Consider the following 23,824-nt stretch of genomic DNA (forward strand, 5'->3'; position numbering starts at 1 on the left):
TCAATAAGGTTATTGAAACAGAGAGGACAAACGGCAGGAATACGAAATGGCAGAATATCCACTACCTTTTATGACACATAATGCAGCAAACATTTTCGCAAGGGAGTTAAGCCATGCCAGACGCATTCCTTCAGCACATTTTTGAGCCAAAATACCATGTGCTGCAGGCAGCATTAATCTGCTTCCCCAGCTTCTGTCTGCTGCCTCAAACAGACTGGCCCCAAGCCCAAAAATGGGAATTAGTTGCTCAGATTATTTCCTGTCACCTCTCTGGTGATCCTCGTACTAGATTTTAAACAAGGACACCAAGGCAGTGCTCCTTATTGACACGGAAAATACTCTAAGCAGGCAAGTTAGCTAGCAGCTGCCGGAACTATTTATTTAGGTAAATGGAGACAGAATCTTCAAATAAGCTCCTCATCCTGCTGTGCTTTGCTCTTATCTACAGCTTTCCTACCTTGCTACGCTCACGCTGCATGCATCAAACCATGGCATGGATGCAGAAGCTGCACCTTTCTGACACGCATTGCTGTCTACTGTCCCGCAGACAGGCAGGCTGGGCTGGAGGTCCTCATGCTTTCCAGGGGAGAATCCAGCATAAAAGCTCTGGTTCTAGTTAATAGCAGAGCCCCATCTCAGTCTGTGCCCTCAATAAATTATTTACAGTATCACAGAAAATATTACCTGTCTCAGGAACACCCAAACAGCTTTTTCCCATGGTGCTTGAGAGGCAGAAGCACAACTCCAAAAAACTCCTGAGTCCACCAAAATGGTCTCCCATTGTGTCTTTAAAGGAATGCTTTCTCGAGGCAAATGTCCAACAGCCCTTTCCATCTATGGCCATCAGCAGTACAATGGGCAAGAATGGCTACAAAATTTCTATAGTTGCATTTTTTACTCCTTTAAAATTATGCATTGTAGAGCTTTTTGCAACATGGAGTTACAGCCAGCCCCTTGGCCAGTTCAGATGGAGACACAGAGATTATGGCATGCAGGGAGCAGCAGTAAGGATTCGTGTCACTTGATGTTGAAATTTATTTAGCATTTTGTTTCCATCCAGCACTGCACTAAGCCAGGATTTGAAGTATCACTTACCCCTGAAAGGCTGAAAGAAATGATCGGGCAACCTGAGCACATGGTTGTTGGGTATGTCCAGTGCAGTCAATGTAACATTTCTGTAGTTAATTATTTGGAATAAATAGGTCACTTAATTTGGCTTAAATAGGTCACTGCAATGCTACAGTTCTCCTTGGAAATTGGACTGGGAGGAAGTGACTCCTGAAGGGACTTCTTTAACACCCTCCAACTCCAAATACCAAGTGACTGCATTACACATAGTTGCTACAATGCATTTTGATACCTGTTTCCGTCAAAATCTCTCATAGCATTTTAAATCCATTAATCACGCGAGCATCACAACTGGCACAAAACTGCCTTTGACAATGTGATGATCATTAGACTTATTGTACAGACAGGTAAAGTGAGGCATGAAAAGGTTAGTCATAATGCCAGAGGGATTCTGTCTCTCTCTGTGACATGGAGTAAGCAGTTTTATTCATCTGATAGTTGTTCTGACCTGTGATTTCAGCTCGAGGCTCAGGGACCCACATCATAAACACCACACAGCAAATAAGCACCCTAATCAGCTAACACACCAAATCCCCATGTTAGCACACATCTTGCTCGTTCCATCACAGGTGCCTCTTCCACACCAAAGCCTGGACAAAGCAGTAGCTCTTGCCATGTGTTCTTTCCAAGCCATTCCTCCATCCTGCTACATTCACTTCTGGTGACAACTTTCCATCAAGCAGTTTCTACAAAACAGGGAATTACAAATTTCCTGTATCGACAAGTAAACGTCTACATGTCTCAGTATGAATTTCAATGACATGAATTATACCACTGCAGCTCTGTGCATGGACGCTCTCAAACCCAGAGGACCACAAGCATCAAAAGGCAACTCAACACTTCGCCTTGTACCTGATTCCCCTTCTCTACCTCCAACAAAATGCCTAGTGTTTGCAGGGCCCATAAATCCAACTAGGGAACTGATCCCCCACTCTTTTTCTCAAAACAGAGCTCTTCTCTCATTGCCTGCTAGAACTGGTTCACCAAGTGACTATGGGAAAAAAGAGTCACTGAGGGGAGGTGGTAGGAAACAGCAGTCAGGACCAGCAGTGGGCTGCCTCTGTTGTGGCCAGAACAGATATATGCCAGGTGTAAAGGGAGATGGTAATTGCAGCCTTATTTTATTGAAAAGATAGGATTCTTCAGAAGCAATTCAAGTTAATAAAGCCAAAGCTTGTTCAGTTGTTTGTTTGCCTGGTTGGTTTTTTTTGTATAGATCAGCCCCCTTCAGGAACCCCATTGGGAAGATTGTATCTCCTGGATCCAGGTGTCCAGGGGAAGGGGGTCCATGGCTCCTTTACCAGAGGTTCCTGTCCCCTCCAGGGACTTTCCAAGAGAGTCCAAAACCTCTTGTCAAAGTGGACTGGATGACCACATGGTTATTTCTGACCATGTTCAATGTCTAGATAGAGCTTCCAACTGTTATCAGAGGAGTTTGAATTTGTGGGAACAGAGAAAGTGAAACTGATTTTCTGAGAATTAGCTGGATTTTATCTTTGCCAGTGACAGATTAATGTTCACTATCAGAGATAAAGGAATTAAAGAAAATCCCCATGAAAGAACTGAAACATATGCAAAAAAATTTTAAACACTGGTATGTTTACACAAAGACAACGGTAACCCTTTTGTGCTCCTAACAATATAGGAGTATAGCACTTTGCAACGCAGCAAACATCCAGCATCAACATCCACCAGCCAAATATTTTTTTTCCACTTCCAGCATCAACAAATTCAATCTGTATAGTTGAGTTACTTCTGACATAATTTAGATATTACCCTCCATTTTTTGAGAGAAGCTACCAAGGGTTTTGACAATTAATTGATTGGGGGGCCAAACTTTAGAGTCAGCAGTACTAAATTCACTAGGTCATATTTATTAAACAAATTTTGCTATTTATCCTTTAGCCATCACAGCTAAATGCCAGTCCCGTCCCTGCCTCATAAGCAGTCACCATCCTCTCCAAATGTCACCACAAAATTCCTTTTTGATTATCTTGCCTTTCTCAGAAGGATGCTCTGTACCTCAAAAGCAGGTTGCTGCCCACACTGAACTACGCATTCCGAAAAGGAAGACACCTCATTAAAGGCAGAACCACACTGGGATGCAAAGGAGCCAAGACACTCGCAAAAAGCATCTCATCTCACTGAGCAAATGGCTGGTGTAACTGCTCATCGTGGAGGTGAAGACACGACATTAATTTGTAGGTACAGAAGGTATGGAACACACTGCCCTATCCTGGTACTATGGGAGTGAAAACAGCACATTAAACATTTGTTGAGTTTCCAATGGAAGCTGTATCAGTAGCTCACGTGGGCTAATCTGCTGTATTCAGGACTTCCTTAAAGAGAAGGATGATGCAAGTGTCTCTGAAGAGCAGTGCTGGGAAAGGTTAAAGCGAGAGAGGCCACTCCATGCTGGGAAGGCCCCCGCAGCTGCTCAGAACACTCAGTGCCACCCAGAAGAACCAGCCCCAAAGACTATTGAGGTTTCTCTCCAATCCCCCTCCAGCTGCCAGCAGCCCTGAGAGCTGTGAGTAGCCGAGGGACTCTGGCCATCCCTGGATCAAGACACACTGATGGTGCTTGTGCCCTAACAACTAACAGCCAATAAAAGCAGAGCTGCGCACACCAGTTCATCCCTATAGACCATCTCAAGAAGAAACCATAAAATCCAGTCCTTTTAAAACCAGTTCCAAGACCCTGTACAGTAAGAAGGGCGGTCTCATGTGGAAGGACATTCTGGCAGTCAGAAAAATCCATCCCATCAGCCACTATATGCTATGGCCAAGTACAGCTACATCATAGAGATGCTGAACACCTGAAGTTCCCACTGTTTCTAATGAAATTCTGTATTGTCACTCCCCCACTCCAAAAAAGAAGAAAAAAACCTCCAACTATTACTTATCTGCACCTCTCACACCCTTTCAGTAAAATTGGAAACTACATAAACACTGTACATCAAAGAGCTTCCTTCATTAAAATGTGGAAAATAATCTGTGTACTTTACATGAAAGGTGTTTTGGGACTGTGAAGTATTCTGGCAAATTTAATTAAATCCCACAGTTATTCTCTTATAAAAATAAATTTTTTCAGAAAAAAAGTTATTAAAAATTTAACTGATTCACAGTAACCGTTTGTTTTTTCTTTTTGCAAAATCTTTACTTTATAAACTGAACCAGTGGTGAGAAGCAAAACTATTTTAATGATCTGTGTGTAAAGTTACATTTCCAGAACACAAATTCTCAGCAGAATTTTCAAATGAAGATGAAAAATCCCCAAATAAAGACGTATATAATTCTTTATGGGCTGCAATGATCTAGAATCAGAAATTAATTTGTTATGCATATTTTACTAAAACTGAAAAACTGAATGCTTCAATTGTGAAAGATGGACAGAACTCGCCATTACATTGTGGAAGCAGAGAGCTGTTGAAACCACATACAATCAGATTATTCTCGGGTCAATGTAAACACTTCTTCATAATTAGGTGTGACATAAATTAAACCAGGAAAGTTTAATTTCACTCCTTATAGTCACTAGAATGATTATTTATCAGTGCTAATGGCCATGAGCTCAGGTTTATAAGGACTGATTCCATTGGCAAAAGCAGCCCTCTAGCTTGAGCTAGACACAGACTTTAGTACCTCCTTAGCCTGAGAGCTGCAGGCCTTTCCTGTCCACCACCTTGAAGAACTGTCACTTGTACATGTACAGTGAGCACATTTTGCTCAACTTCAAGATGAAAATATCATCCAAATAACTGAAAAGTATTTCCTAAGAGAAGTAACTTCAGGCTGCCTCCCTCTTGAGGGGGGTTGTGGTAACAAGATTGTCTCCAGTGGATAACAGCTGCAAAGTTGAGATACAGCTGGCTACAAAGATATTTAAGAGCAAAAAATCAAAACATGTATCTCAATGGAGGGGCAGGTAAGCTCCACAGCATGTTCTGATGCCCCCAATCATTTAGATGGAGGATGTGCTGGAGAGTAGCACAGCTCCCCGCAGACCCACACTCCTCATTTTCTTTCTCATACTCCCAATACAAGGAGCATGGAGGAAATAAAGCACAGTCCTACACCTTCACACACTTCCTGCTCTGCTGGTACACTGCAGCAACACTTGTGACAAACTTCTAGCCACAGCTGAATGGATCTCCCTCTTTTTTGTTAACTGTGGAAAAAATGACCAAGTCAATGCCAGCAGACAACTCAACTCTGAGAAACACAAAAATGTATTAGTGCAAACACCTAACGCAAACCAACTGCAATGAAAAACACATCCCCATGTGCACTCTGTTTGGCTTTCTCTCAGTTATTTCTTATTGGCAATACTTCAATGCTAGTAAGACACCTTAAGTGTAAAAAATGTAATAAAGATGTTTACATTAAACAGCAGACTACAGATTAAAAGAATCTTTCCATGAGCTATACAAGCTCATCTCCAAACATCTATTTTTTGGTAAACATGAATATGTGAATAGAAAGAAATCTGACAGTGGAAGGATTTTTTTAATTTTATTTTACCTTTACTTTGCTGACAAAGTCCTAACACGTTCCAAAACTTGAACACTGAAATTAGCTAAACAGTCTTAAAATATGAGACAATTTTTTAGCAATGAGAGCAAAAAAAGCTTGGAAGAGCTTTCCAAGCAAGTGCCTGATTCATCATTACTTGTAGTCCTTGACCTGCAAACAGTACCGTTATAAAAAGTACCCTTTAATTCAGCTTCCAAGGTAAATCCTGGAGCCTGCCTATGTATTTAAGCAGGGGAAGATATACATGCTCAAACCAGCACCACAAATTCCTGATTAACTCTGTCCAGTTCTACTGCTCCCTAAAAAGCCACAAAGCCTGCTGCAAGGTCAGACAGCAGAATGTGTCCTCAGTGTTACTGGCCAGTGAAGATTCCTCTCTCTTGGACTTGGTACAGGAAGGGATTAGGTAGTGCACCATGTAATCTTAGACATTGTTCAAACATCCTCCTCTGTACATCCCAGGAAGGGAGGACTGCTTGTATATGCTCATAAGCTTGTGGTTTTGCATTAACAACATTGCTTCCCAACACCCTTTGGCTTCTCTTAGTACTCAGGAACAGCTAAAATGGATTTTTTCTCCAGTTTCCTCTGAACTATTATGAAGTACTGATCATGGTCTGAAGTGATGCCAGGATAAAGCTGGTGCTCACATGCTCAGACTGAACACCAGACGCTGCAAGTCAGTTTTCCTCTAACATCATTGAACTGACTGCCTTGTGGCTTGGTCCCTTTGCTGGCACCTCAGGGATGAGCTTTCTGCAGGAGCACCTGTGTATAATTTAATGGATGATGATGCACAAGACAATATAGGGGTCACTTCTGGGCTTATACAATAAGGGAGAGAGTAATAGAACACATGATAATACAAAATGCTCTTGGAAGTATCTCTCAAGGGTAATAAAGGTGACAGGATGAAATACAGACTGAACATTTCTTTATTAATAAATAAATTACTCAGAGATTGAGACAAAATGTCCTATCACCAGGAGCATCCTGAATAAGAAAGGAGATTCTCTAAACATTTTCCAAAGAAGGGAAAGCATGCAAATTACAGCAAGCTATAAAAATTGTATGTCACAAGGTGTTTTATGGGGTATAAAGCCTAGAGAGCTGAACAGCTTGAATGGAACAATTCTGCATGACTGGCCTCACTTAGGAGACTTTGAAAGTATGCCTGAATGATTCTAAGAGCCCTGTAAAGTAAATATTTTCATAAGCTGATGCATTGTTTTAGGGTTCATACTATTAAAAAAAAGGTTAAACAAATTTGCTCCAGTGAAACTAAGACAAACCTTGTTCCTTTACTAATTTACATCTAGAAATGACAGGAAAATTATAAACACACAGATTTGGAATTTACCACAACTAATTTTAAAGAAAAAGAAAAATGTTAACAAATCGCTTTCCTAAAACTAGAAATCTTAAATGAAGGAATGCTTGTACTATTAAAAGCTGCAAGAAATAACTTACAGAACAATGACAACGCAGTTCCACAGGCTCAGAAATCGCTGTTTCCAGGAATGCTTTATTCATGCCTAACACAGCTACAGGCTAACAGACCAAACTTTGGCCAGGACTGTGCTCTGTGATCCATCTGGGACACTCCTTCCCAAAGAGGCTGCTCAAGAGAGACATCATGGGTGGGCTGAGGACCAACAATCTTGTCATGAGTGGCTGCTGCAAGTCCCTCCCCCTGTGACCATCTCCGTTTCCCCACCCACCCACTAGCAACATCCACTGGCACTTCTCTTGTGGTATGGCCTGAAGTTACTTCAAAAACTGGGTTTAAAAGCCTGGGATAATAAAGTGGCTCCAAAATACTGGCTCTGGGTAATGAAATTTGCCTACACTCTCCAGGAAGATGAAGAACATCTGTAATACTAATGCCTCAAAACTACAGTGCATTCAATTCTAACAGTGAGTCCACCTGGATTTACCCACTAGCTCCTACATGCCTTCATAAGATTAAAGAAGCAAGAGAAAAAAACATTTATCACAAACCGTTTTCACTTGATTTTGTTTCAAGGAAATGCTAGCAATGGTCCCACATAAATATTTATCAGATCACTCAAATTGTAGTAAATGAAAGTATCCTTTAACTTTCATATACAATAACTGAAAACTATTTTAGAAGACAGTCGCAAGATGCAAGGAGTCTGAAGCAATAAATTCATTCCCTTCTGCCAAACAGATATAAGGTACAGGCAGGTCTGGTTTATTGTAAACTATATCATCTGGTGTTTCTAGTTTCCATTATTAGTTGTTTGAAGCCATGATTAGGGTTTTCCAACACCAACTGGCTTCTCTAGCCACAGTTTGTCAGGAATTTCTTCCACTCTTGAGCTACCTTAAAAGGTATCCAAACAGAAGATCAGACCACTATCCTTAGCACCATAAATAAACCCATAGAGACTGTAATAATTTGCACTCTACCTCCATTTAATAGTATCTTCAAGCTTGCAGCACTGTGAAAGACAAGACTGGCTTATTAATGTGAATTTCAGGGCTGAAAGCACCTGAAGATAACAAGTTAACAGGGTCACCTACAGCCTGTGTTCTTATCAGAGGTCCTCTACAGGGTTAGAAATTAGTGTCAGATAATGTCTAAATTTAAGTTCTAATGAAAATCAGGGGACTCAGATTCCTGAACAACCTTAGAAAATGAGGCTAGTAAGTTTTGAAAGCATTACTTAAGTCCATGTTTATGGGCTTTGCAAGAACATTAAAGATCCTGTAAGAATTTCATTAATACCATTTTTGCTTCATGTTCAATTTCAATGGGACTTATGATGTTTCAATGCTTTCATGAGAAGCAGGAAAAGACTTATTGCTTCAGTTTTCCCACTGAGGAACTCCCAGGTGGAGTTACTCATTCCTCACATACCAGGGCGCTGCCACACCAACTCTGATAAAGCCTACATAAGCCTCTGCAGCAGAAGATGCTGAGTGTGTCTGATCTCTCTGCTCTTCTAGAACTCATTTTGTTCATTTGCTATTACTAGTACACCCATGGGTAGCGTAGGGGTAAATATAAAAACTCCTTGAGTGCCAGGCTGTTACATCAACATGCCAGACTAAGAAGTGGAGCTAGAGTAAAAAACACTGTTTTTCACAAATTATTAAAAAATGGGAAGGAAGATTCCAGCATTTAGGCTAGGACCTATTTCATCTAGCTCAACCTTTCAAGAAGCCAGGAAGTCTCAATAATTGTCCAAATCTCCACTGCCACCAGAAAAGAGGTTCTGACAGATGGTACTAAGTCCCCCAAGGCAGGTGGTATCATAAACCCATATGCATTTGTTGAACTCACCACCAGCTCCCGAGACAGCAAAAAATACACCACTTTGCTGTGGTATTAGCACTGTAAGGGTGTACACACCAGAGCTGAGAAAACCCAGGTTTTTAATAAAGCAGTGTAGGACATTTGACATAGACCATTTCCAGAATAGAAGCCCTAGCTATTAGAGCTAACCCTATAATGGAAACTCGAGCACACTGTCATTCCATAACAATTTTTAAAAGATCTCTGCTCATTTTGTGTTACAACAATCTGGAGATATAGAGGGCGTTTTACAGAATTTTCTTCTAAGGAACTGCAATCAGCAGACTGGTGAAGAGAGTGGAGGTGCACATCAGGTAGGAAGCAACACTGAAGATGAAGCTCAAGTTTCTCTGTAACCCCAGAGTTGCACAAGGGGAAGGTTACCACTCCCCAAGAAAGGTCGAAACAGCAGATACTGATGAATTTCCATAGACAGAAAAGAGGGTGAGATGCTCTAACACTGTATTCTCAGAAAATGAAAAATCATTAAGTATTATCTACATTGTCTCATCCCCTATACTATTAAAAACTTTTTTCAACTTTTTATTTCTAGAAATGCACTTATGTATGGGTTTCATATCGAAAGATAATTCCCTTAAATTAGACTGAAAACATGAATCTTTTAGAGAGGAGTCATCACAAATTTCCTAGCATGTAAATCTGACAGTATATATTCTTGTTTACAGTTGGTTTACAGTTAACAGGGATGGGTTATGTCTGGCCAAAGCAAGGCAATCAGTGAGACCTCTACCTGAGCTAGTCACACAAGGGCCTTTGTACATTTTTAGAGTATGATTCATCCAACTTATCTCATATTTTTATATGAGATAAAATGAACCATGTTTTGCAGTTGTCCATTTCTTTCTCTTGACTAGAAGTGACTAGTTCTCATTGTAGATGACCACATTTCATAACAGAACACACCTCTGGAGTCCAAAACAATGAGAGTGATGCAAAAAAAAAAGGAAAAAAAAAAGAAGAAAGTGGTCCTGAACAGGAGACAGCAGGAAGATGAGAAATCATAAATGGCAGGACCACATTATGTGTTCCTGGGTGCAGGGTTCTTACATGACAAGCTTGTGACATTTATATCAACAGTCAACAGTCAATAAACAGGCCAATGAAAATCAATGATTTTGAACCGTACACCTAGGCTGGTGACAAACTCAATATCTATTGAGGCAGGAATCAACAAATAAGAGTTCTCTTTTAATAAAAAAGTTCTTTCCTTTTTTCTTTTTTTTTTTTTTTTTTTTAGCCTCTAGAAAACTCTTAAACCAGATTTTTAGCTATGAGTCATGAACTGACTTCTAAACCCATGAAAAATATAATCTTCTGGCTAAGGTATTAGTGGGAAACCAGGAACTGCAGCCATCTACTTCACCTATGAACTGGAGTATTCAGCAATGGATGCTGAATCTTCCAAATCGATTCTGTATGACATGAGGCAACGAGCAACACTGTAGGAAGGGAATCCCAGGCTCACTCCCATGGCACATCTCTTATCAAACTGCAACAGCACACAGATTTGCACATAGACACTATGCAGAGGGATCCACGTTGATCAGTATGGAGGAGATTCCCAAGCTAGCTGACCACAAGCCACTGTTCCGACCTGAATGGAGAACATCCTGTTGTGTAACCTCCATCAAAAGTCAGATCAAGCTTGGTGGAGCTAGATCATAGAATCACAGATTCATTTAATTTGGAAAAGACCTCTAAGATCATCGAGTCCAACTGATAACCCAGCACTGCCAAGTCCATTACTAAGCCATGTCCCCAAATGCAACATTCACACTTTTTTTGACCACTTCCAGGGATTGTGATTCCACCACATCCCCGGGCAGCCTGTTCCAATGCCTGACAACTCTTTCTGTAAATAATTTTTTTCCTAATACCCCATCTAAACCTCCCCTGGACACTTCCTCTTGCCCTGCCACTTATTACTTGGATACTGCCTTTCAGACAGCTGTAGGGAGGGAGAAGATCTCCCCTGAGCCTCCTCTTTTCCAGATGCACCTATATGCCCCTCTATACATCTACGGTGGAACAAGAAGAAGCTATCATGACATTAAATGTGTGGCAGCATGGTGCAGTGTGAATTCACCATGCAGGCCTGCTTCTCCTCAGGTATCTGCATCACTTCCTCTCTTTGGTATCAATGTGCCTCAGGGAGCACAAGCACATCTCACTCAGCACTTGAGCAGAATTTTGCTGAAAGCAAAGACTTGCTTGCAGTCCAGCCTGCTCACATATCAGGATGAATTTGGCCCAGTTTATATCCTAATGATTATAATGGATGCAGCAGTCGTCTTTTCATTAAGGTAGCAGCCAAAAATATTGATTTGTTGTACTTCATGCTCCCGCTTACCTTCACAAATTTCAGGGGAGACAGTACATAAGCAAATAGAGTCGGTCAGTTTAAAAGTGACAAATGAACTGTGCTGAAAGTAAATAAACGGCTATCTCTTTATAAATTAATTCAATATGTGACTTGAGCCCTTTTCTACAGCTAGAAAGCTGATTCATCATTCAGCAGCATTTAAGTTGCCACCAGTTCAATAGCAGGGTATTAATTTTGTGTTCTATTTGACACAGAAGGTCAAATTCTGCATTCAGTTTACAACAGCATGACCTAGAGTAACTCCTGAGCCCCCAAGCCCTGCTCTCCACATTACCCTGGCTGCAGCTCTGCACCCAAAGTGTTCTCTGAGTTACTTTTACTAAGGTTTCCATTGTATTGAACATTTGGGGAAAACAGAAGAATAATCCGAAACCTTTTGTTCTGCTGGATTATCAAGTCTCTTCTGGAACGATTTAGTGAAATAGCACAGGTTGGTTCATTTTCATGTAACACTTGTGAAAGAAGGAAAGACAGACAAATATTTGCATCTTGGGAGGTTTACGACTCTTTTCCCTTCACAAAATAGATTTAAATTTTGGGGAAAAAACCTAAATATGTTTAATGTGGAATATTGAGTACACTTCCCACGCACTTCAAAACATGATTTGTGCTTTACTGAACGAGGGCTCTAACTTATTCTCGGCTATCACCTCTACTAGTCTAGGCATAGGATAAAAAAACTCGTTATTTTACTAATGAGTGAAATGCACTGTTACTCTCCCTACCAGTTCCTTTAAGTTCAATAAATGTTGAATCCTGAGATTTCCAAATCAATACTGCAGCATTTGGATCAATCTCCCATTGCTTAATAAAGAACCCATTTAGATCAAGTTGATGTTATTAAATAAGCAGGTAGGACAAAATTTTCAAATGCAGGAGCTTAAAATTGAAATCCATATTCAGTTGCCTAAATAATGTTGCCTGAATGCCTTTATTGCTATTACCACTGTAGGACATGTGAGTTCTTAACATTTCTGAAAATTGGGGGTAGATGTCGTCTTGGCTTCTGACACTCAAGTTTGATGTTTCTGGACATAAGGTTTTGACTGCTTCATCTGTGCACAACTGCAGCAGAGAGACTCTAGCACAAATAGAATAAAAATATTTTTCACTGCTTATGCTTACGCTCAGATGCGAGCCACAGCATTTGTAATGTCGTCTGTTTTTCATAATGTTCAGTTTACGAAGTTGACATTTGATTAAACAGTTTGAATTTGCCAAAACATACATTTTAATCTTATGTTTAATACCACATTCTCAATTAAAAGCTTTAGAAAAAGACATTGAAAGTCTGCTTAAACTACAGTAAGCCCACAGACCTAACATATTAAATACATTTTTTGAAACTGTTGACTAATATTTTCTAATTCCCTCACTACTTCTTGTGGTGCACAGCCGCACCACTACTACCAACAACCATCTGACATTTAAACAGACAGTTTGTTACGTTTTTTACTAGATATCTTATACTTTTATATTTAGTACTTTCAACATTTTCCAATAGGGTTCTTAATACTACCAACACCAAAGGAAAGCTAGCACAGTTCATTTACAGTTATGAATCTTTCCCTTGATTTCTATCTTTACAGAAGCACACCAGTGCTGATGAACACCATGCTACAAAGAATGACATATCATTCCAGACTAACTCTTATGAAAAAATGACTCCCAACAACAGGAACAAGACCACAAAGAGGTTTTAGGACAAAACAATTCTTGTTTCATGCTCCTTATTTCCTTTCATTGGGTTTAACACTGGATTCAAGGTCACAAGTGTTGTGACTCTGTGGAGGTGACCTGAGCAATTTCTAATGATCAACAGATAATACAGTCACTGAGAGCGAGTTATTCTGCAACTATCACTGTTTCCTAAATGGAGTCATCACACAGCTGCTGAAAAGAAATATGTATTATTTCACACCCACAGAATGATAAAAGTATCCAGGTAATTAAATCATGTCATTGCTGTACCTGAAAAATGCTTATTTATAATTCTGTCTTGACTGTAAGAAGAACTGAACTTCTTGTTAAGAGTTGAAAACAATGCCTAAGCTTTGCTTTTGCAAAAATCCTCTATGAAGAAAAAAGAAAATTTCCAACAAAACTCACCAGTTTCTTCATCTATGCTGAATCTCCCCAGGCCACTGCCATCCCTGATGGAATACTGGATCTCTCCATCTCTTCCTGAGTCCTCATCTCGAGCAACAACTTGCAAAACACTTGTACCAATGCGGGAGTTTTCCTTTACAGATCCATTGACGGCAAAGTCAGGAAAATACGGGGTATAAAGATTTTCGTTAACATCCACCACTTCAACTTCCACAAAAGAAACAGAAGAGAGAGAAACTGGGCGCCCCTTGTCCTTTGCGCGGACGGTCAGGTTGTAGAACTGCTGCTTCTCATAATCGAGCTCTTTGTTCAAGCGGATGGCGCCGCTCGCTTTGTCTATCTCAAACCTCCCATTGTAATCATTCACCAGCGAGTAACGGACTTGGCCTCCCAAGCCCAGATCTGGATCATGAGTTTCCAACCAAGCTATGACAGTGCCAACCGGCAGGTCCTCAAGGACCTTCACATTGTAGCTGGATGGTATAAAGGCTGGAGAGCAATCGTTAACATCATCCAAAAAAACTTTCAGCGGCACAACAGAAAACTGCTGATGGCCACTCTCTGCTTTGTCCCTGGCCTCAATCTTCAGTGTGTAGTTTGCTTTTGCTTCCCGGTCTAGCTGATCTGCCACATACACCATTCCTGTGGAACTGTTGATAGCAAATTGCTGGGTGTCCGTCAATACTGAGTAAGTTACTTCACCATTAGATCCTAGGTCTTTATCCCTGGCTTCTACCTGGATAATCTCTGTACCAAGACTTGTACTTTCTAAAATATTAACTGAGTAACTGTCCTGTAAAAAAACAGGCTTGTTATCATTTGCATCCTCCACGGTGACAGTCAACAGTCTCCATGCAGATTTCTGTGGATTACCTAAATCATAAATGGTAATATTAAGAATATAGAGCTCTCTTTTTTCACGGTCCAAGGGCATGAGAACATTAAGTATTCCCATCTCCATGTCAATGTTGAAACAACTATCCACATTACCACCAGAAATTGTATAAAGTACTCTTCCATTAAAGCCTGAGTCTGCATCGTAGGCTTTTATCCTCAGGATGGTGGCACCAACTGGCAGATCCTCTGAAACCTTTACATCAGTAGGGAAGGATTTGTCGAAATGTGGTGCCTGCCTGTTTACTGAATAAAAATCGAGAAAACCATCTTCCAAATTCAGCTTCACATTTGCTTTTGCCTTTTTGAGTAATTTTTCTGCTAGCTTCTGAGCAACTCTGGTTTCTCTACAGCTAAAGGTCTTTGAAGACACTTTGCCATGAACTACTGAAATATTAACAAACATAGCATCAGCAAAGTTCTCTCCATCAGTTGCTGTTATCTTAAGACCAAAATTGCTGTTCTTTATGCCAGAATTAATTAGAGATTTTTTAAGTTGCAGGACACCAGAGTCAGGATTTAAGTAAAAAATGCCAAGTTCATTTCCAGAGATTATTTTGTACTTCACCAGCTCTAACTCATCTATGTCTATTGCAGAAACAGCAGTGATGTGACCACCAACAGGAAAATCAGAAGAAATCACTCCCTGACAGGCTACTTTTTCAAAGAGGGGTTTGTTATCATTGACATTGCCTATGTATATGGTGACATTCACCTCGCTTTCATGGCGGTACGGAGAACCCCAGTCGGAAGCCCTCACAATGAACCTGTAGCTTTCTGGTGAAGACTCAAAATCCAGTTCTTCAGATGTGCTGATAACACCTGTAAACTGGTTTATTGTAAAAGGTAGTGAGTTCAGACTGGCAATACTGTATGTTATGTATCCATTTTCTCCCCTGTCTTTATCAACTGCTGAAACTGCCAAAACGCTAGATCCCACAGGGACACTTTCATTGACAAATGAGCTGTAGGAGAGCTGTTGGAACTCCGGAGTGTGATCATTGGCATCTTCTAACCTGACAGTAACCCGTGCTTTTAAATCACCACCTTTGCTCGTATATACTTCTAATTCATAGAGGTCCTTCTCAATGATTTTCAAAGGACGAGCAGTAGTAATAAGGCCTGTCTTGGGATTGATCCTAAAGTACTCAGCTTCTTCACTTGGAAGTATTCTGTATTCCACACCCTGTGGCTCAGGCATCAGCTTAACTACTGCAACCACCACGCCAGGAGGTGAAAATTCACTGATCAACACATCATATGCTTCCTTTTCAAACTTCATGGGGATACTTTCTTTCTTGGGACTAGCAATGTGGACTAGTTTGACCGCTGAAAATTTCTGAGGAGATCCTTTGTCCTTTGCTTGGAGAGTCAGGTTGTAACCATATGGAAAGCTGTCCCAATCAATAGGCTTTCTTTCTTTGATTTTGTACTCATTCATCCATTTACCTTCTTTAGTCAGAAAGAACTGTTCTAGTGGATCTCCAGCCACAATAGAAACAGATTCTATTTCTCCATTGGCTCCTTCATCTAGGTCATCAATGTTAACAACTGCATAGGTAGGTTCCTTGTCTGACAGGAAGGGAATATGGGTTACTACATTTATTGTTGGGGCATGTTCGTTGATACGTTCAATGTGAACATAAAGCTTGGCAGTGCTGCTTACGCCATTATTTCCATAAAGCTTCATCCCACGGTCCACTGCCAAAATCTCAAGATCATATCTGTTTTTCTCATCGTAGTTTAACCGGCCACTTAAGGAGATAACACCACTCGTAGGATGAACTGAGAAGAGATCAACTTTATTTTTGAAGTAATAATAAAATTCACCATTGGACCCAATATCCGCATCTGTTGCGGTCACCTGTGCAATGCTAGTCCTTAGAGGAGTGCTTTCTGCTATCGTGACGGAGTAAGTGGTTGGTGAAAACAAAGGTCTTAGGTCATTCATATCCAAAACCTGGATGTTCACTTTTGTCCATGCTTCCAAGTCCTCTCCTCTGACAGACCCTTTTACCATCAATAAATAGTTGTCCTGGATTTCTCTGTTCAATATAGCAGAATTCCCACCTTTAGTCCTTATTCTGAGGAAGCAAAAGTCAGCAATGATGACTTCCTCTGCTTTAAAAAAACCCTCATCATCACCAGAGACTATCCTGTACTTGATATCCCATGAAAGGTCAGCCAAGGTAATGCCCATCCTCGTCTGACTGTTGACATAGGTCCTGGCTGCAGAATTCTCGTACACTGTAGCATTGTAAGTGGAATGTGTGAAGTGAAAGCCAAGTGGGGCGGTCCCGTGAACTACCTGGCAAATGGAGGCCAGGAACTTGACAATCAGAAGGGCAAGGCATGAGGGAGGTAGTCGTGAGCCTGACCAGCGGCCCATATTCACCTCCATCACATCATTCTTTCACCCTGTGGCAGAGAGAGAAAACAGGAACTAGTTGATCAAGAGATAAAACCTGTACTGTGAAGTGAGATGTCAAAATTACTTATTGAATTTGTAATTAAAATAAAAACGATGTAATACTTATTCACCATACATTTATAGAAAACATAACAGAAAGGGAGAACACTATACACACATATACAACCACACCAGTTTTGGTTATTTTTACATGTGTGTGCACAGTATGTATGCATGTGCACACACATGCACATATATGTAACTATATGTATGTATGTATGTACACTTCTTTAACATAAAAAACCTCTGTGAGACCCTATCATATCTATACACATATGCACACAATTCAGAATAATCACAGTGAAAATAAATTTACATCAGACACACACATTTGAGTAAGTTTATAGAAAAGGATGAAACACATACAGAAATTATTGTTTTTATTTATCAGAAGTTCCAATTAAGTCTAAATTTATTTGTTTTGTTTTCATAGTATATTGGAAAACTCATTTTCAGTCCTAATGTTTGGAAAGGAGACAGGATTTTCATACATATGTCGCCTGTCAAATGTTACCCTTTTTTTTATGGGAAACTAAGAATGTTTGATGAAATGTGAGCCACCAAGAACAAGTAGAATAAAAAAGTCACTACGCAGTCATTACTTTAAATACAGAAACCTTCAGAAAAATCAAAATTAAGGAAGAATTATAGCTAACTAAATGCAATTGCATACACATATGCATATACATATGCAAACACATAACCAGATATTGAAAACAGGCAAAATACAATAAAGAAAATAAAACTGCTCAATAAAGCTCCCAGGTGAAGACTCAGGTTAAGAAAACAGCACAGCTGAGATAGCCCATACGTAACGTTGCTCTTGCATATGTAGCCCAATGCATCTGTTATTATGGTCACCGAATGCATGGGCTAACATACTCTAAATGAGGGCACAGAGGAACATTTTTTTTTCTGTAAGTCCAATAAATGCTGGGTACCACTACCATCCCAACCACAGAAAGCTGAAGGCCTGTTCCAACCTACTGTCTGTCCTGCTGCCAGTGGGCCACCTCAACCAGCAAAGGTGTAAATGATCCTTGCTCAGATGGACTGAATTCCTGCTTACACCACATTTCATTTTGGTAACCCAAAGCAGAATTTGGCTACAAATAAAGCACACACTCCATCACCATTGGTCTGTCTTAACCCAGTCTGCCACACTCAAGCGATTTCAAAGCACTGAGCGTCTTCCTACTGATTTCAAAAGGCTCATTATAAATGTAAATATTCAATTGCAATTGATAAGCAGCATGTGGGGAAGACTTGGAGTTCCTCCATACATGGGGCTGTTGTGGAACATCCCCAGCACCTTGCTTCAAGGATTTAAATTGCGAGGTTAAACGGAAACAGAGTAAGTGGAGACGTTGGCTGAAGGTTGCTGGAGGGTGCTGCAGAAGCTGGGAGCCAGGTCCTGCTTATCGCTTCCCACTGAAAGGAGAGGAAAGGAGCCTGAAGAAACTAGGCAGGTGCTCACAGTGAGGCAGTGTGAATAAGTTTCTTTGTTACAGAGTACATATCCTGCTACTTGTGAAAATTATAAAAATCAATTTTAAAAGGCAGTTATTGAAAGACCCACTGCAGACACACGTTGTTCTCATTGTCATTTAAAAGCTGCTTGAAAACGTAGTTTTCTCCAAGCTAGAATACAGAGTGAAAAAGGAAAGGGAAAAGTTGCTGACAATGACAGAGGTTAATTTAAACTTCCAACATGATTTCAACATCCCCAAGGAGACTTACAAATTGCATGCAAGTTCTGGAATATGAATTCATGTTAGTTGTCACCTCCAATATAATGGAACGATTATTGCAGTTTTAGTACTAACGACGATCAATTTATTGCACTGATGTTTTAATGTCCACACACAACGCTTGGCTTCCTGATCCCACAGTCTATATCCCATTGCTTAACAAATTGATCAGTCTGATCAATTCTCCCAAGTATTTGTCAATGCACTCATATTTCAATACACTTATTTTCACATGCATTTACACATTCTCCCCCTGCTTTGTTTCCTTTTCATTTTCTTTTCCATTTAAAAAAAACAAACAAAAAACCCACCAACCAACCAACCAAAACACAAACTCTTTAAGAAGGGTAAGGGTATCACCTAATGAACTTGCATCCCCCAGTAGCAGGCAAATCCCCACAGAACTCCATGTGGCAGTTCCTTTTCTGAATACGCCCACTCAATTATTGTGTACATATCATGTGAGTCCTATGATTAACATCGTGTCCCATATAGTTTATATATCAAAAAGGCATAATTTTCCAGTATGTTTTGGATACATGAGGGACCAGGTCTCCTCATGCTCTCCCTGTGCTCAAGTTGACCCCCAGGAGACCCAGGATGGAATTTTTCTAGTTCAGCTAGGAAATATTATTTTATTGTTGTTGCCATTTCATTCAGCTAAAAGATCAGCAGTGGCATCTTATTTTTAAGCACACAAACATTCTTCAGTTTAATCCACCAGTGCGAAAATATTGAAGTCCCTTATTTTCATGGGGGCTATATGTGATCACTTTGAGTATTGACACTAAAAGTTGCTGCTTCAGGCTAGTGCGGAAGATGATGCTGGCTGTATTTTATACATATATATATGTACAATACACAGTACACTTTCAAAGAAAAGCCAGGCAAGAGGAATGAGAAATTCTGATGAGAGAGACACAACTCATGAAAAAATAAAGGGCTGGACCTCTTCTGAGATGTGCCATTATCAAAACACTCAACAGACAAATCACTGTATTGCTGCCTTTCACCAAGAGCACTTCGGCATCCTTCATCTATACTACAATACAAGCCTCTCCCCACTGCTAAGAGCAAGTGAATTTTTGCTGGCTTACAACAGAGACTGATGTTATGTTTCCTATGAGCACTTAGACTTTTATCACAACAGTTCAGCAACTTCACTGAATGAATTAATTTTCTTATTATTTGGAGTAAGGAACTTAATTGTCTTATCCTATTTATGTCTCATTTGGTGGTCTCCTGTCCATAGTTCAGCCTGAGCAGATTTCCCTCCATCTTTCATGGTCATCAACATTGAGTTTCCAAGTCCACCATAACTGGAAATCAGTTTCCCTGCGAAATTCATCACTACAAAAAAAATTATTTAAAACTTTCCTTTCATGTTCGCCACACCCAAGGTTACAAACTCTGCTGTGGCAGATGGACATCGAAGTAGATATTTACAAAGCTCTGTGATTAGGTGAACCTAATGAAAAAGTTGTGTATATCCCAGGCAATATAATATGACAACCTTATACTCCTATTCCATTTATCTTTTTATTTTCAGAGAAAGCCAGGACTAAGACCTAATCTCAAACATACTGCTGCAAATCCAGTCATGTCAATAGTCTACAAAGTTTTAGAGGTTCAGTGCAATCAAGATCAGTCCTGAAACACTAAATTCCACCTAGAAACAACATTTGCATACGTGTGCTATTGTATGCATGTTTTAGTTATGTATACATATGCATACACAGACACACAGTTTTGTATTTTTAGGTAGAATTTCATGGTCGGCACTGGAAAAATTGGACCTTCACATCAGGCAGCACTTTCAGAGTTTGATTTCATTTCAGATGTGGTATGCAGAGTTGTAGCAATCTCCTCACTGAACTTATTCATCTATCCATATATTTATATGGCCATCATCATTATATTTTATGAAAGTCCCGACGGATGAGCTATTAAACTGCCACTTGGGCTACCCAAGAATGTTTTATTCATTTACTAAATTCCTTTCTTCTGGAATATTTGTTTTTAAGAGCTCATAATACATACATACTTAACACACAGGAAATGTAACGAGATAGGTTACAGAAACAAAGTACAAAGCAACCCGCTGTAAATTAAGAGGCATTTCTTTAAAGGCACTTCTTGTCAAAAAATGTTATGGTTTTAACTGAAGAGAAAGGTTGTGATTATTTCTGCTTGATTTTAAAAGGTTTGGGCAGGACCTACCAAAAAAAGAAAATCCCCTGGTACTGCTCAACATGGTTACTGTGAAGAAAAACAGAAAGAGGGAAAAAAGTAAGGAAAGGAAAAGGAAAAGGACAAGGACAATGTTTTCCCAGAGATGAAAACTGCTCTATAACAAGAGCAGAGACTAAAGAAAAATAACTCCTTCTAACTACCCAAGGAGGTGAAAAGGTAACACAAGTTATCTTATGGAGTTCAGAATCTTTCCACTCTAGCTCTCATTAATACTCTGGCCTTGATGTGGGAATGAAGAAATGGAAAAATAGAACAGTGTATCTTGATTTTAATATTCTTTAAAATAAACCTGAACATCATGCAAAACTCTACAATTTCAAATTCAGCTCACCACTCAAGTAATTTTCCTTTGCTCCTTGAACTACATGACCCAAACCTTGCAGAATAGCTGCAGGGACTTGTAGGTGGCTGGTGCTCCTTAGCGGAATTGAGAGAGGTATGAGCATCACTCCTTTTTCTCATCTTGGCTCTGGCAGTCTCCAGTCTGGGCTGCATCCAAACATAATACCCCAGGAGACTGAGAAGGAAGACTCAAGTCCCAGCAACTGCCAGGATTCCTGCACACCAAAAACGTGGCTCTAACTCAGTGCACAGATATGAAACAAGTGCTATGTGATCCTTTGATTGATTCCTTCTCCCTAGGCTAATTCTTCTAATTCCAAAAATCTCCACACCATAAAATACTTGAAAAAGAAAACAACACATATAGCTCTTGGATAAACAAGAGCCATAAGGTCTTTTATAGAATATAAGGAATACAGCAGGCAAACTTCTTTAGCAAGCAGGAGGAACAAGCTTTTAGCAGGTCAGAATAGGAAAAAAAAACAGATTTGTCCTCTCTCCCTACTTTCCTTCCAAGTCCAATTATACCCCGTAAGATTTTTTCCAGTTGACCATTAGGTAAATTAATTCAGGCAATGTGACTAGCTAATAAAAGCCAACTACTTCAGAATTACTACAGGTCCTTTGAAAGAGAAGAGCAAAGAAACCAATCTGTGCTTTAACTTCCAGCTTCACCCAATGAAGGGTGAAGAATCCAATGAACCTCTTAGGTAGCGGGTCCTCTGGGCTGTGAGAAGGAAAAACAGTTTCTCAACTTCAAATGATAAACTTCTGAGAGTCAAAGTATTTATGCATCTGTGTGTATGAGAAAAAAAGAGGTCAAGAAACCTTTAGACTTAAGGTTTTCACCTTGACTAATATTTCTCTTGGAGAAGCTGGGAAAGGGAGGGTGCCTCCTCCCACAGGACAAACTCATAGTATGGAAACTCATCGTATGGAAAAATACTACAATTTGAAATTGCCACTGCTTTCTCAGGAGTAGTCACAATTCTCTTTCAAAATGTAGCTATTGAAATTCTATTGAATAAGCAGCTTTACAGCAAATGAGATATGTTAGTAAATATAAAGTAACTCTTCCCTTTCACTCAAATATCAACACCCAGCATTGACAGCAGCCAATCTACTCTTCCGGTCTAATCATCAAAACACAAAACCTATAAGCTTGTCACACAGGCAAATCCATGCAGCTGCATGAAACCTTGTATTCTCAGTGCTCTTTTCTATCAGCAACAGCAATTTGACCACACAAAAACTTCTGCATGATCAGGCCATGAGGACCTGCAAAAAGGGTGTAATGAAGATTGCACAGCATTGTGACTGGTTTGCAGTTGTTACCTATTTAAGGCTTCTATCAAGATGCCTCAGCGATAGAAAAAAATGTTTCTCATAATCTGTTGCCAATACTGCAACCAGGAGATGAGAGCCAATGCACGTCAGTGCCCTCTCTCGGAAGCAGTCTCTTCCATAGCACAGAACTATTGAAAACTCTTCCAAACTCATGGAAATTAATCTTTAGGCACCTGGAAGATATCAATTTAGGAGTTTAAAAACCAAGGTGTTGATCTACCAGCAAAGCTCAGACACAGACTAGAGACACACATGGATTTCATACTCTCCTCTCATTACACAAGCAATATCACTAGCATGTTGTTAAATGAATAGTGAATAAGGGATAAAACCACGTTTAAACAACACTTCCTCTTGCCAGACAACTTCTTTGCACTTCACAATAATTCACACAGCTAGGAAAACACATGGCATGACTCTTGGGGATGGTCCCGTGCAGGGTCGGAAGCTAGACTCAGTGATACTTGTGGGTCCCTTCCAATTCGGCATATTCTGTGATTCTGAGAAAGGCTAACACTTTACTGGCCAGGACAAGAAATCAGAATGTAGAATAAGAATTTAGAATTTGTGCCATACAGAAATGAATTAAATATGTGTGTTCAAGTATAGGCAGAAGTGGCAAAAACCTTACTAACACTGACAGATTTACAGCAGGGGATATATTAATGGAGCTACCTGTTCCCCAGTGAGCACAAAGATCTGCTTTTCCATACATATGATTATATTATGATGTGTTTATCCCAAAAAGAGAAGATGAAGACAAAATGATAATTTCTGCAGAGTAAGCCCTTGCAGGAGACAGTGCTATAAATCCTAACCTTTCTCAGAGCTGCAAATCCTCGCGCTGCCTGCATGTCATTCTGCACAGGAGAAAGGGCACTCAGCATGTAGCAAGTGTAATTCAGGCTGTCCCTAGGAAGTGAAGATTTAGCCACCCAGCCATATGTTATGAATAACATTGTTTTGCTAGCAGGTGCTGGGGATTTTTTCCATACAACACCAATTTTTGCCCAGTATCAGTTCATCAGCAAATGCTTCCATTTGCAAGCAGGAGCCAGGCATCATTTGTCTTCCCCCGGATAAGGTGCAAAGGGTCTATTGAACTCTCCCTTTCCCCTCGAGGATGAAACGTGGCTTGGGGAAATAGTAGGGGGGAGAGGGGAGGAATAATTTGCCGCCATGTGAGATCTGTCAAAAGTGAATTCCTGTGAGCCATCTTACAAGGGATTTGAGCTTGTCCGTTGGTGGTCTGCCCCCAGGGAAACAAAG

At 40.1% G+C, this 23,824-nt stretch overlaps 1 protein-coding gene across 9 annotated transcripts in view; it reads right to left on the bottom strand.

The window, feature by feature from the left end:
- FAT3 (FAT atypical cadherin 3) overlaps nucleotides 1-23,824 on the bottom strand; it is a 405,538-nt gene that overhangs the window by 297,470 nt on the left and 84,244 nt on the right. For all 9 annotated transcript variants that reach the window (XM_027677451.1, XM_027677453.1, XM_027677457.1 and 6 more), the window contains one exon: nucleotides 13,499-16,810. In XM_027677451.1, the coding sequence (XP_027533252.1) occupies nucleotides 13,499-16,793 (3,295 nt within the window). In that variant the 5' untranslated portion in view covers nucleotides 16,794-16,810. The remainder of the gene's footprint in view (nucleotides 1-13,498; nucleotides 16,811-23,824) is intronic.

Source organism: Neopelma chrysocephalum, unplaced genomic scaffold (assembly GCF_003984885.1).
Source record: "Neopelma chrysocephalum unplaced genomic scaffold, ASM398488v2 Primary Assembly neopelma1_43, whole genome shotgun sequence".
Classification (NCBI taxonomy): Eukaryota; Metazoa; Chordata; class Aves; order Passeriformes; family Pipridae; genus Neopelma; species Neopelma chrysocephalum.